Below are 15,849 nucleotides of genomic sequence, written 5' to 3'. Positions count from 1 at the left end.
ACAGTCCATTTACAGGTTCAGGAAAGGAGCAGTTTAAAGATATGCACATAAGTGCTTCGTTATCCCACTTACTGCACCACTAAAACACACTATTCTGCCACCTCCTTTGTGTAATGTAGCTATCAGAATGAACTGAATTATGAAGGGTCTGTAACAACCTGGCCCTGACTTCATGCCTTATCTGAAGCTGAGAATAACACTAACTATTATTCTCATCATCAAATAGTATTTATTGAGCACTTGATATAGAGCACTGTCCTAAGAGCTGGGCTAGATACACAATAATCATGGTGGACAGATTTTACTTTCAGCCTTATAAGTAATAAAAATCATATCTAAGTAATCTATAAATTGCAACTCTCATTCCCAGCCTTTCCCTTTCTTTTCAATGTCAAAAACTTCAGCTTTCTGAAAAAGCAAGCTACACAAGAGATTTTAAGAGAAAACAAACTAAGAGGTTAAATGCATTGACAAAGAGTTTGGCATCAGATGGGCTCATTTTATTCTGGAGGCTGGACTTCTCTTTTAAATCAAATCCTACCTTGTGGTTCAAATCATTTTGGCATTACCAGAATTACAGACCCAAGCAGCTGTAATTCCTTCCTTCCTCAGTTTGCATTCTCTATTTTCCTCCTGGATTTTTCATCTCCCAACTCTTGCTGTTCTGTTCTCTTAATGATAATAATAACTGTGATATTTGTTAAGCATTTATTATGTGCCAAGCACAGTACTAAGCACTGAGGTAGATACAAGATCAGCAGGTCAGATAGAGTCTAAGTGTAAGTAGATCAGCTATTGAATCCCTATTTTAGAAACTGAGGCACCGAGAAGTATGTGATGAGCTCAAGATCTTACAGCAGACAAGTGGCAGAGAGAGGATTAGAGCCCAGGTCCTCTGACTCCCAGGCGCGTGCTCTTTCCACTAGACCAGGCTGTTTTCTACCGCAGCAAAGCAGGCCTGAAACAGGTGACAACTTGCTTACATTTCTCAGAGCTGCTCTCCTAGCCAGGTTCCTCAAATTAATGAGCCAGATTGTGACACTGGGGTGCTAATAGAACGACAGTCTCTAAAACACCTTTAGACTTCCCTAAGCAAAGCAGCCCATACAAATTCCTTGCCTGACCCCCTAATTCTTGCTTATCTTTCCCACCACATAAGCAGCACTGGGTGGCAAAACTGGAGCAAACACATAGTGTTGGAGCTAAAGGATCAGTAATGAGTTGAGGATATCTCTCACATCGCATTTTTCTTAAAGCACTGAGTTTTCCCCATCTTGGATAATCCAACTCTGCTAATTAAAACTTGCACCAACGATTCTACCCATCCTTAGCCAAAGTTTTACTCAGAACTCTTCAGGAAGGTTTCCATATGATGCCTGCTCTTTCTATAAGGCTTAAACAGCCATTCAAATTCCTTGTTTTGAATAGTTAATGATTTGCCAAGGGAGATGGGGCAAACACCAGGAAACTCATGACAATTTGTTCCAAACACTACCCCCACTGGCATTATGTAAATGTGCATAATATGAACAGAATGAACTTGAAAATGCACCATTAATGAAAATATGGCATACTGATAAAACAGCTAACAGCCCAGATTAGAAGAAAAAAGTTAATATGCTGGAGATGCCTAGAAAATATTGCTCTTGCCTGCAGAGTTGAAAACATTCAGTAGAGTATGCCTTCCCCATCACTTAATGGCTTTTTTTACCTACCTTACAAACTTTTCAATCAATGGTAGTATTTATTGAGTGCTTACTATTTGCAGAGCACTCTACTAAGTACTTGGAAGAGTGCAATTCAATCCAGTTGGTAGATAAGATCCCAGCCTACAAGGAGTTTACAGTCTAGAAGGGGAGTAGACATTTAAATAAATCACAGGTATGGGAAATGGCAGATTGTAAAGATGTGTTCTTTGGCTAAAGAATTTCCAGCTCAATGACTAAGCTGGTCATTTCAATAACCTGAACTTTGCGAAGCCCCACTTATTTGCCCCTAATAATCTTCCTGTTTCAAAAGCTGCTACAATAACCAGTTAACCATTTTAATACAATATCCATTTCTGTTCTAATTGTGAACATGGGTGCTGACAGGGGTGGGAGAGAAAACACTTTGCATCTGTAACTGATAAGGTACATTCAAGATGTCATTTTAACTATCAATCAATGGTATTTATGGATGGGTAAGTCCAGTTGCACTTAAAAGCGATTTCAAGACTTTATAATGCTTGGGTTCACCTTGACTCAAAACCCTCTTGCCAACTCTTGTTTTTTGTTTGTTTTTTTACATTCCTATGAGTAGTAATTGAAATTTGAAAGGTTCACTGAATCACTCTCACAGGATGGCATTCATGAGTCACTTTTTAGTTTGTCAAGTGTTGATTATTTCTCTCAGAAAAATAAAGTCACAATTAGCCTAGACCTAAGGAATCTGAACACCCAAAAATTCACATTTGGTCCAAAATTGGCCCAAAATTTGTTCCTCCATTCTAAACTGTTAGACAGCTATGCCACAGCTGGAGTGGTGCACTTTCAAACCCTTTTGCAAAGGCCTGGCAAGAGAACTTAGTACAGATGGGCTAGCTTTGCCTCCACTTCCTAGAAGACACTGGAGTATTCTGGAAGATGCATGGTTTCTCTGCCAATACTGAGAGATCCCCAATAGCCCTGTGGACAGATAAGAATTTTCCTCCAAGAGAAATGGAGAGATTAGTTTAACTTATTGTGTTGTGCTAAACTGCTGCTCTCTCGGGATCCCTCCAGGAGACGTTCCATATGATAATTATATGTGGGGTAAAAAGGAAGCTAGGATGTCAAATTGGGGCTATTCTGGTCTATAGCTTTTTCCACCCACTTCCTCCAAGCAGATCTTCAGGATGGCTATGTGGCTAAACACATTCTGGTCATCAAGCAATCAAGCTTTGCATGTGCTTATTTAAACCTCAATGGCTTTAAACATCAATCTGTAATCCACAGTTTTATATCTTCTTCAGCTAGTCTTTCCAATTTAAAATACTGATTACATCTCAACTTTGGCCATTATCCTTTAGGAATCGAGTTCAGCCATGATTATGGGGCCTTCACAGGTCCTGGCTGGAGCTTTAAATCCCAAACCTTCTCTGGATTCCCTCTAGATTTTAAAATCTAGTTTGTAAACTCCTTGGAAGCAGAAAACAGAGCTGCCAACTCCATACCAAGCACTTGGTACAGTGTTCTGCCCATGGAAAGCCCTAAATAAATATGATTGCTTAATACTTGTAAAAATTTAGTCCTAGTTTAATATTATGAAGAAGGTCAGAGTCTAATCCTAATTTTTAGTCAAACCCTTGATAAATAGCAGCAAAAATATCACGATAGAGAGCAACTTACAAGTCACAGCTACTCGCCCTGGAGGGAATGAGAGGCACAAATTGCAGCAAAAGCTTCACACCATTTTGCCATTCCTCTTCTCTTTCATATTCACAGTACAGGTAACTGCATTCATCTGATGAAAACTGGTAGAACACATAGGTATCCTGAAAGTAGAGTTGCTGATCCACTGTGGGAAACACAAAATAGTCACATTAATGCCAGTTTCCTTAACCATATAGTCTCCCAAGCATGTTGATGAAAAGTAATGAACACAAACCTATACATTTTATTTTACAAGTATTATAGCCAAAAAGTAGGAGAGAGAAAATTCAGTCATGCATTCTAACTCTACCCAATCTACACTGGTTCTCGGAAAAGTGGCTGGCCCAACCCAAAATCAAAACCTCCACAGACTCAATCTTAATCGTTAATGTCTGGGAGTCAGAGGAACTGGGTTCTAATCCCAGCTCTGCCACTTGTCCATTGTGTGACCTTGGGTAAATCACTTAACTTCTCTGTGCCTCAGTTACCTCATCTGTAAAATGGGGATTAAAGTCGAGAGCCCTAAATGGGACATGGACTGAGTCCACCTGATTATCTTATTATTAATAATAATAATGGTACTTGTTAAGCGCTTACTATGTACAAAGCACTGTTCTAAGTGCTGGGGTAGATACACGGCATTCAGGTGTCCCACGTGGGGCTCACAGTCTTAATCCCCATTTTACAGATGAGGTAACTGAGGCACAGGGAAGTGGAGTGACTTGCCCAAAATCACACAACTGATAAGTGGTAGAGTTGGGATTAGAACCCACGACCTCTGACTCCCAAGCCCGTGCTCTTGCCACTAAACCACACTGCTTCTCTATGTCTAAATCTCTATATCTTCTCTATATCTTGTATCTACACCAGCAGTTAGTGCAGTGTCTAGCACACAATAAGCATTTAACAAAAACCATAAAAAATGCTGACAAGAGAGGACCTTCTTCCACTTGGGTTTTATTTTGGGCCAGGAGAGTCACACAATTATTTTGATATTCTGGCTAAGAGGCACTTATAAATCCAACTTAATAGCACAAAGAGGTGGGATAAGTGGAGTTTCAGAGTCACAAGGGAAATGTATTCTAAATAAAATGTATATTAGCACAGCGAACTTGCAGGCCAATGGAGAAGGGAGGCAGGGAGGAAATTTAAAGGCCAGAGATAAATAAATAATAGTTATTAGCCCAAGTCAGGTTACTGACACTGTATCAAAGTCTAGGAGAAGAGTCATTATTCCTCAAATGTAAATTGGACTCATCTGGAAATGTAACTCCTTCAAAACACAAAAAGACCATTTAGTCCACTGCAGTCCTATCACTAAAAAACCCTTTCAAATTGGGTGAATTACTATCCCTTTCTTCCTCCACAAATTCCTACCACCAGGAAGGATACTTCCTTATAAGGATCTGGATCATCATCTAAGTGACACTCTAAAGTAGATATCATCAGAAGCATTTATTGACCATCTTCTGCATTCCTGATAACCCTTCACTACCTCAATTTCTCCAGATGACAATAAATGACTTTTCTGGGGCTACCCAGTAAGTGGATAGTACAAGTGGACAAAAAATCCAGGTCTCCTGACTTTAATCTTTTTGCTCAGCCACGGTGAGAACAGATTCATTCAATCATAATTATTGAGTGCTTACTGTGTGCAAAGCACTGTACTAAGTGCTTGGGAGAGTACAAACAGGTACCAAGTGCTTTCTGCTACCCCTGCCCTGAGGATCTTTCTTGAAAGTGGTGATTTTTGTGGAAGGTGGCCAAAATAGATGGTGATTTCCAAGTTTGAGTTGAAATAGTGCAAACATTCCCACTGTCTGTTGGTCCCTGTTTCTGGTAATCACTATAAATAGAACAGGATCAGCCACGATTTTCAGTGACTAAGCGGCAACTGACAGCCTAATGCCTAGGAACAGCATAGGGAGGAAGAAATGAGGACGAGAACATTCTTGCATGTATCAGTTCTGTGAACTGGCAAATATATAATTACCTTGACAAAAATGGTAGGAGAGAGGAATAACGAGGTCAGAAAATAAACTGCCAGTTCTATTTATGAATGAAAAGATAATAGGAATGTCCCTAAGGTTCAATAAATACAAAAAAGAGCATCCACAAGAATAATTTTTCCCATTTCTGTACATCCCAGTAAAGGGTACATTCGAATAAAGGGAACGAGATTCAAAATGGACAGAAAGTTTTAATGAAAACCAAAATTCTAGTAGCCGCAATACTGACCTGATAATAAAATTCCCATGTCAAGCAGAAGCTGCCAGACGCCAACTGCCAAAGCTCTACATCGAATGAAAGGACAGTGCTCTAAAAGCCAGTCCACTAATTCTGATCCAATGCAGCTTCTCCTAGATGAACACAAATATGCACCCATTTAATGGTAAAGTCAGTTGCAGAAACAAAGTTTTTCATAAGTTGAAATCAGACATGATTCAAACAGCTTCTTCCCCCATCCCCCCACAAAAAATTACCCTTCTTGCTGGGAATGAACCAAGTTGTAAGATCACACATCATGTAACAAAGATCCAAGACTAGGCACTATGATGAGTTCAGAGAATACTTACCAATTGATTATGTAAGACAGCTCATGTATTCATGTTTTGGCTTGAATTTGCCTTCCCATCTATAGCGTAACTTCCTTGAGGGTAGACATCATGTCTACCAACTCCACGGTACTGTATTTCCCAAGTGCTTTTTCAGTAAAATTCCCTACAGCACAGTCAGTCCTCAGTAAATGTACCAATTTATTACTTCATGTTTTTCAAATGAAAATGGAAAGAGGACCAGAGCTTCTGAAAGGAAATCTCCTTAGGAAAGACTGCTTCAATCAGTTGCATTTATTAGGTGCTTACCGTGTGCAGAGCACAGTACTAAGCGTTTGGGAGAGTACAGTCTATGGTTTAGATTTTATTCCCATAATAGCAATAATCTAAACAACTGCAAGCATTTAGACTGCACCCCAGCAACACCACCACTACCTGCTCTGTTGGGGGTTGCACTGGTGGTGGTTGAAAGGATCTGGGGGCCCACATTACCTCCTGACTGGACCCCCCCCCACCAAGTCACCCCACCATAAGTCTACCATGACCTACATCAAAAGTCTTAATTTGAGGAATAGGTGTTCTTCCTCTGAATTGGCTAATTTCACTGAGATTCATGGCATGATCTGGACACATGTCTATTTTCAGGAAGGCAGAAAAGCCCATCTCACTCTGAATTTGGTAAAACACACATGCCTGTCACTGGAAGAATCCCCGGAATCTTTTTGGAACTGGGAATCCGAAGAAACCTATGTCTCAGAGAATATTGTTTTAAGAGCCAATTGGCTACCTTCCCAGCAAAGATTGAGTTGGTGAGACAAAGTCAACAAACAAAATCTCTTTTCTCTGACAGCTAGACTCAAATACCAGTTTGCTTGATGTACATGCACACAACCTGTATTCTGATTTCTGTACTTGCAGACGAGTAGCCAGAGGCCAAGAGGAAGGAATAAAACCAAGTACCGGAAAGGAAGCAACCCTAAGGCTTTTCAGTTGGGAGAACTGCGCCTGATCAGATAAGAATGGTATTTGTTAACTGTGTCTCGAACTGTATCAAGAACAGTTCTGAGCACTGGGTAGATATAAGTTAATCAGGTCTGACATAGTCCCTATCTCACATGGGGCTCACAGTCTAAAATAAGATGTTCACGAATGTCGCTAAAACTTTATGCTTTGAGTGGAAAGAGAACCAGTTTTGTTGAATACAAGCCATTCTAAATGGCTCCTTCCAAAGATGCTCTCAAGCATTTTATAAACATGAACTAATTCTCAACTCACTAGTAGTTATTATTATTAACAATAATTAGTATTATTAATAATTAGTATTTTAAATTCTTATTAATAATTGTGGTATTTGTTAAGCACTTATTATGTGCCAAGCACTGTACTAAGCTCTGGGGTAGATATAAGATAATCAGGTCCCACATGGGGTGCACAGTCTAAGTAGGAGGGAGAACAGGTACTGGATTCCCATTTTGCAGAGGAGGGAACTGAGGCATAGAAAAGTTAAGTAACTTGCCAAGGTCACATAGCAGACAGTGTCAAAAGTTGGATTAGGACCCAGATCTTCCAACTCCCAGATCCTTGCTCTTTCCACTAGGTCATGCTGCTTCCCCAAAGCAATTTAGCTTGCAACTGAAATACATATATATATATGTGGTCCTTGGGACTAAGGACCTCTGAAAGAATTGCTCACAGTATAATACAAGACTTATGGAATATCTTTTCCCTGTGGAAGGTCAATAGTAGGAATGGTATTTATTAATTGCTTACTGTGTGCAGACCACCTTACTTAGCCCTGGGAAAGAGAATAGAAATGGGAATTAGACATGGACACTGTATTTTCTATATTACTGAAATCTCCAAAAGTGGGATCCTCAGAAACCTAAGAGCCGCTCTTCTCACTCACTCCCGAGAGCCCGGTTGACTGAGATACCACCAACTGAAACAGGTGTGAAACAAGTCTACTTAGTGGCTTGCATTTCTCTCTACACATGTAAATTGACAAAATATTTCTTATCATTTTTGGCAGATGGAAATTTCTGGCATGAAATTTCCATAGAATTTGAGTCAATCAATTAATTGTATCTATTGAGCATTTACTGTGTATAAGTCAGAGTGAAGGTGACATCTCAATCACCTGGATAAACTGTACTTGTAGATCCACACATAGAGGGCAGCAGGAAATGGGGTGGGGAGAGGGGGAGAGAAATGAAGAAGAGTCAAATCAAACACTGCCAAGATGACAGTGCTCAATAAATTCCACTGATTGATGTTAGTATCTCCTGCCCCCAGGGGGTTGCTGAGGGTTGCTGAGGGTTGTTCAGCACCATGAAGTTATCTATACATTTTCTGCTCACCTTCCAACCCAGAACAAAAGAAAAGATCTTGCAGTTGTCAAGAGGCAGTATCTACTTTCTAAGGATAGGTAAAGGAAGGGAGAGGAGCAGAAAAATGCTCTCAGTTAACATCAGTCAATGGCATTCATTGAACATTTACTATGTACAGAGGACTGTACTAAGTGCTTGGGAGAATACAGCAGAATTATGAGACATGACAAATAAAAACCTTGCCTATAGAGAAATCGCTAACAGAGGAGTTGGATCAAATTCAAAGGTGAAGGGTATGCCTGGAAGTTCTTGGGGAAGCGATAGAACTAGGTACAGAAATGGGAATGGTGGTCTCCTTTTGTCAGGATCAAAGTAGAAATACTGTATTTAGTCCAAAAGGTGAACTGGAATTCAATCTGATTTAGGGGATCTTTATTACAAATCAAACTGTTTACTGTTGCAATTTTCCTACCAGATATTGGTCCCATTTAGGACAGGGAAATGTGCCTCAAGCATAGAAAATCTTTGGCACAGCCAAACCACAGTCTAGCCCTGGCTCAAGCCAAGAGTCAGGATTGGGTAACGTAAAGCAGTGCTCATGACATGCTAAATGCTGGAGTAAATGCAAGATCATTACATCAGATACAATCCCACTCTGGGCTCACACTGACCCATTTTCAGATGAGGCGACTAAGACAAAGAGAGATTAAGTGACTTGCCCAAGGAGTCAACAGAGCTGAGATTCATGCCAGTTTTTGTGACTCCCATGAATTTTCTATTAGGTCACATTATTGACTGGAAGTGGGGGACCACTGCGGGATCATCCCCATTTTGGATACTCCTATGACTCTAATGAAGTTCTAGAACTCCCAGCATGCCAATGGGCCTCCAAGAGGCAGAATTTTTGCTCATGGTTTGGCATTTCATCATGATGTCTCATTGTTGACTGGAAGGGCCTCACTCCCAGGTAGGCTGCTGACACATATATGGTGCAGTGGTTAGAGCATGCTCCTGGGAGTCAGAAGGTCATGGGTTCTTATCCTGGCCACTCGTCTTCTGTATGACCTTGGGCAAATCACTTCACTTCTCTGGGCCTCAGCTACCTCATCTGCAAAATGGGGATTAAGACTGTGAGCCCTACATGGGACAACCTAATTATCTTGTATCTACCCCAGCACTTAGAACAGTGCTTGGTACATAGTCAGTGCTTATTAAATACCATAGTTATTATTATATATGAGAGGTGTTCAAACACAGGCATACATTGATGGCTACTTATGTACTGGCCCACCCCTAAGCACACTTCTCTCATCCCTCCCAGTTCTCGTGGTCCAATCTGCCGGGTGTTGTCACAAGAATCAATCTCCAGACACTTAAAAGAATCAATCAATAAGTAGCATTTACTGAGAGGTGACTTTGTGCAGTAGATTGTACTAAGCTTGGGAAAGTAAAATGCAGTTGGTAGACACAATCCCTGCCCTCAAGGAGCTGATAATTCCATTGTATTTATTGAGTGCTTACTCTGTGCAAAGCACTGTACTAAGAGATTGGGAGAGTGCAATATGACAATAAAGAGACACATTCCTGCCCACAAGCAGATCACAGTCTAGAGTGGGAGACAGACATTAATATAAATAAAAAATAGATTTATAAATAAATTACACTATATACATATGTGCTGTGGAGATGGGGGGAAGATGAATGAATAAGTAAGAGCAATGCAGAAGGGAGTGGGAGACGGGTAGAGAAGGGCTTAAACAGGGAATGCTTCTTGGAAGAGATGTGCCTTGAATAAGGTTTAGAAGTAGGGGAGAGCAATCATTACTCTGACCCAACTCAATGACCCAACTCAAGTCTTGAAGCTGTGCCTGGTGTTATAACAAGGGGAGGGACATTATGGACAGACCCTGTTTGTAGTTTCATGGCCGTTTCAGTATGTAGCATGTGTCTTTTCCCTTTTTCCCTTAGAATACTCAGATTAGGCTTTCCCTTCAGGACACAGGATATAGTAATCATGGTCACGTTAGTGGTCTGAAAAATCAGGAAGGCATATCAGCACTAAATGAGATAAAAAAATACTCCAATATTTTTAAGCCAAAAACTTTACATCATTCCATGAATGCAATCAAATATTAATAAAATGGGTTACCTGCAAATTCCCCTAAGGTTCACATGGTCTTTTATCAGGTCGGAGGCTTGAACCATAAAGATATTTCTCAACGCTCTTCCAGCACAAGAGGAACTCTCTCCATAAATCTAAATTGAAAATGAAGCAAAATCACATACTTAGATGTTCTCAAATAATAGCCCAATCATGCCCGATTATTGATCCATAAAGTATTTTCATACATTTATAATGAGATGAACATCCATACATAAATTGTTCCCAAGGAGCTTACAATTCTAACCAAATTTTAATTAAGACACCGATCAACCTGCCATCTTGGAATTTTAGACATTTGTCCATTTACACTTCTAGAAATTATAAAATCCACTAACATTTTCTAGGTGCCACCCTTTTAATACATTCACTGATAAACAAATTGAAACATATTAATGGATGTGCCTTTCCCTTTGGAAAACTCAAAGGCAATTCTCTTTTCCCTATGGATTCCATGTGGTTTCCCAGATTTTAGCCAAAGAAACCCTTCTGACCTTTCTTGACTATTTCCTAATTCATGATTCCTAATTCTTAACTGATCTCCAAATTCCTAATTTATGAAAGCACTAAATTGCTTTCTGAAATGGCTTCTGGTGAGTGGCTTTCTCAAGGCCCTGAAAAGTATATCAACTGACTTAAATCTCTTGTGCCTGAAAGCACCTTGATGTTTTTGAGTTTTTTGAGTGGCCAGAATCTGTTGAGGAAGTGGGGGGGCATGCTGGATGAGCCCCATTTTGGGTACCCCTATGAGGCTGAGGCAGTTCTGGAAGTCCCAACATTCCAACGGGCCTCCAAGAGGCAGAGCTTTAGTTCTTGGTTTGGCATTCCACCATGATGCCTCAAATTCTAAATCACCAACCACCAGCTCTCCTTTAGCCACGAATCTTCAAAAAATACTTGACCTGATTAGGAAAAAGTTTACAGTTACCAAGCCATCGTAATTTCCCCTTCAATTTATACATTTTCTAAGCTCAGCTCTATTGGTTTTCTAAGAATAATATATTTTTCCAAGCTGCTTAGTCAAGTGTGAGCAGCCCATTAGCATTCTAATGAATAGAACCACTGTTCAATTTGTTATTCTAATCTGCCTATCCCCTGGAACTTTAAACCTTATTTAACCCTTACTAAAATCCTATTGTAAACCTCACCCACAGAAGACTGACTCTGTTTAAATTTCTTATAAAGTACCAGTGACCAAGGGAATAGCTTGGACAGAGCCATAAAGCAGGGATCGAAAAAGCCAATCAGGAAACATTCATGGCACAAAAAGTCTTGCAGACTGTCTCCATGGAAGGAGGTTGTGCATACACCTGTGTGTAAGTGAGTTTGGGAAAGCAGCCTACCTTCTGTTCAAGTCCATGAATGTCAAGAGATTTCACCTCAACAGAAGGCCCAGCTCAACTACTGCCAAGGTCTGGGAAATTGAGAGTGTCTGGGGTCAAGATGGAGGAAAGAGGGCCTGGGGCCATGATGGGTGAGGAAGAGCCAGCCAGTCAATCAGTCTATCATATTTATTGAGCGCTTACTGTGTGAAGAGCACTGAATTAAACACATGATCATATAGTATAACAATTTAACAGACACATTAATAATAATAATAATTATGATAATAGAAAACCCATACTATGTGCAAGGCACTCTGCTAAGTGCTGGGATGGATACAAGCAAATCAGGTTGGACACAAAACCTGTCCCATGTGAGGCTCACAGTCTCAATCCCCACTTTATAGATAAAGTGACTAAGGCATAGAGAAGTGAAGTGATTTGCTGTTTGACCTTGAGCAAATCAGCAGACAAGTAGTGGAGGCCAGGATTAGAACCCATGACCTTCTGACTCCCAGGCCCATCCTCTATCCACTATCCCATTCCCAGCGAGTTTACAATCTAGAATATGAACTTACAGTTTACAGGGGGCCTGGGGCCATGATGGTGGGAAGAAGAGAGTCTGGGCCATGATTTGGGGGGTGGGGGAAGGGGGTGAGGAAAAGAGAGCCTGGGACCATGAGAAGGAGGATCCAATGGTGCGGAGAACTGATGATCCAGACATACCCTGAAGATGCTGCCAGAAGGTTGGAGAACTCCTCCCATTCAGACCCAGCCCCCAGGACAAAGATCCAGGATATCTGCCTTGGGTGAAGAGAGTAGGCTTTGAATGCAGGGTGCCAATGTGGGGCTCAGAGACTATCCTAGGACAGTCCACATGGTAAGACATCTTTCCTAACCCAGGGGAAATAAACTTTACTGCAACCTGAGATAACTACCCAATGAATCCAAATGCTGGTGATAACTGCTGGGCAAGGGAGTCCTTCAAGGCTCAAGTGATTACTCAACCAAGGGGTGTTTCCAACGTGATCCTTGGGTAGTATTTTTAAATGCATTAAAATTCCATCAAAGTTAGCTAGATTAAAAGTTTATTCTCAAGAGAAAATTGAATGTACAAATATTACATTTAAAAGGACGAGAAAGGGAGAGCTGGAAGATGGAAAAAGAAAAAGGATGGAGGAAATTATGGTGTTATTTACACTTCAACATATGAGAGCTTTAGCAGGGAAAAAGCCAATGACTATCCTTGTTATATGTCAGTTTCTTCAAGTGGAAACTTGTTCCACTATGTGATTCCAAAAGTTTCTCTACCAAATTGAGGAGAGTTTTCCTGACAAAAGATTCTTGATTGGTTGTCAGTGAGTCACTCCTGGGCAGGTACATACACCAAAATCCCCTCATTGACTGTTAACCAGGAAATCTCCCATTCCATCTTATTTTTAACTACCATTCTAGTTCCACCCCCACAAGTAATAAGGAAATGGAATATGATGCTGGGCACCAAACAACATGGTGTAGTTTGGAAATAATTGCCTAAAATACCATATACTACTTCTGGAGGTGGGGCAGTGGAAGAGGATGTGGAGGGTTGCTGAGGGGTGAGGGGAGGGAAAATACACCCTAAATTGAGGTAAACTCTTCACTAAACTTAGCAATAACACCACTATTCTTGAAAACAAGTGTTATGACAGACAAATCAAGAAAATATGACAAGCAACATGGCCTAGTGGAAAGACTGCTTCTGTCTCTCAGGTCCATGAGTCAGAGGAGCTGGGTCCTAATTCCAGTCTGCCAGTTTCTTGCTATGTGACCTTGGGCAATTCACTTAACTTCTCTGTGCCTCCAACTCCTCAACTGGAAAATGGGGATTCAGTACCTATACTCCCTCCTACATAGACTGTGAGCTCTATGTGGGAAAGGTACTGGGTCCTACCAGATTAATTTATATCTACCCCAGCATTTGTACAATTCTTTCATTCATTCATTCAATCGTATTTATTGAGCAGTTACTGTGTGTAAAGCACTCTACTAAGTGCTTGGGAGAGTACATATAACAACAAACAGACATATTCCTGCCCACAACAAGCTCACAGTCATGAGGGGAAGATAGACCTTAATATAAATAAATAAATTACAGATATATACATATGTGCTGTGGGTATGGGAGGGAGGATGAATGAAGGAACAAGTCAGAGCAGCACAGAAGGGAGTGGGAGAAGAGGAGAGGCGGGCTTAAGTCAGGGAAGGCTTCTTGGAAGAGAAGTGCCTTCAATAAGGTTTTGAAGTGGGGGAGAGCAAAGATGCACAGCATGGTATAGTGGGAAGAGCATGGGCCTGGGAGTCAGAAGGTCATGGGTTCTAATCCTGATTTCACCACTTGTCTGCTATGTGGCCTTGGGCAAGTCACTTCACTTCTCTGTGCCTCAGTTACCTCATCAGTAAAATGGGGATTCAGTGGGAGTCCCAAGTGAGACAGGGACTGTGTCCAACCTGATTTGTTTATATCCAAACCAGCACTTAGTACAGTGCCTGGCACATAGTAAGAGCTTAACAGATACCATTATTATTATTATATGCCTGGTACATGGTAAGTGCCTAACAAATACCATTAAAATACAATTTTAAAAATAATGGATTTATACCTGGGAAGCAGTATGTTCAATGTAGGGATTCGAAATTCTTCTTGACAGACTCTGTACATTAAAAAAAAGAAAGAGTGCAATTAAAACAGACGGGTTTTTTAACCACAAGGAAAAGGTCCTGGAAATTGGTGGAACAATCGGACTTCCTAGCCTTTCATAGCAGGGACCCGGGTTTTCAAACTCTGGTATGCTACAAGGAGCCAGACAACAAGCATTCATCTATTTGGCATCAGTTCATCACTGCAGGCAGAACCAGCAATATACACCATACCCATTGACGATTCTCATTTTCTCTAATTCTTTCTGAGGGAAAACTTAGTTGTCCCACACAAGAGTAGGCACACACACAAGTCAGCAGGCACATTTGGACAAGCTGGGCAGCTGAGATTTGGAAGCCATTGCTCCCACCTCCCCTCACCAGCCCCACCGGCCTTAACCCTCTCTCCCCCACCAGTCAGCACAAGATAACACACTAGTCAGATCTGAGGTAAACTGGAGATATAATAGCGACATCACAGTGTCAGTTTTACTGGACTCCCAGGGTCAACCCCTGTTCTGTGGGTGGAGATTTCTTTTCCAATTGCAGGGAGTAGTGCAAATACACGTTTTGGATGGAGATGAAAATATAGCTCATTATATAAGTTATTTCACAACTTCATTTCTTAGGTTCAATCTGGTTTAGATTAGCCCACCTAGACTACAAAATGTACCAGTGGGTTAAAAGGCAAAAGCAATGACTGCTGATGACACAGCTATATAGCACAGTGGATAGAGCTTGGACCTGGGAGTCAGAATATCATGGGTTCTAATTCCGGGTCCATCACTTGTCTGCTGTGTGACCTTGGGCAAGTTATTTCACTTCTCAGTTCCTTCATCTGTAAAATGGGGATGGAGCCCCATGTGGGACAGGGGCTGTGTCCAATCCAATTTGCTTGTAACCATCCCAGTGCTTAGTGCAGTGCTTGGAGCATAGTAAGCGGTTAACAAATACCACAATTATTATTATCATTATTATTATTAGCTACCTGTCCATCCCAAACTTCCTCTAGTATGTAAGCTCTTTGTGAGCATGGAGCATGTCTACCGATTCCATTGCCTTGAATTCTCCCAAGTGTTTAGTCCAGGGTTCTGCACACAGTGAGCACTCAATATAAACCATTGATTGGCTGATTCAGTGCTGCCCAGCACTCTACCCACTAGGTATTTCATATTGAATGTGCCACTTCCCCTTACACTACAGAGGAAGTCCATTTAATCCATGGTTTTTACTGAGTGCTTACCATGTGCAGATCACTGTATTAAGCACTTGGGGCAGTGGCTCAGTGGAAACAGCCTGGGCTTCGGAGTCAGAGGTCATGAGTTCGACTCCCGGCTCTGCCACTTGTCAGCTGGGTGACTGTGGGCAAGTCACTTAACTTCTCTGGGCCTCACTTCCCTCATCTGTAAAATG

General features: G+C 41.1%; 1 protein-coding gene across 1 annotated transcript in view; it reads right to left on the bottom strand.

Moving 5' to 3' along the window:
• RAPGEF5 (Rap guanine nucleotide exchange factor 5) overlaps nt 1-15,849 on the bottom strand; it is a 238,949-nt gene that overhangs the window by 175,696 nt on the left and 47,404 nt on the right. The window contains 4 exon segments of the mRNA XM_039912832.1: nt 3,369-3,537; nt 5,631-5,752; nt 10,424-10,530; nt 14,400-14,450. Of these exon segments, the coding sequence (XP_039768766.1) occupies nt 3,369-3,537; nt 5,631-5,752; nt 10,424-10,530; nt 14,400-14,450 (449 nt within the window).

This window comes from Ornithorhynchus anatinus, chromosome 8 (genome assembly GCF_004115215.2).
Source record: "Ornithorhynchus anatinus isolate Pmale09 chromosome 8, mOrnAna1.pri.v4, whole genome shotgun sequence".
In the NCBI taxonomy this organism is placed as follows: Eukaryota; Metazoa; Chordata; class Mammalia; order Monotremata; family Ornithorhynchidae; genus Ornithorhynchus; species Ornithorhynchus anatinus.
The sequence above is the reverse complement of the archived record's forward strand: the minus strand, read 5'-3'. Positions and strand labels throughout refer to the sequence as shown.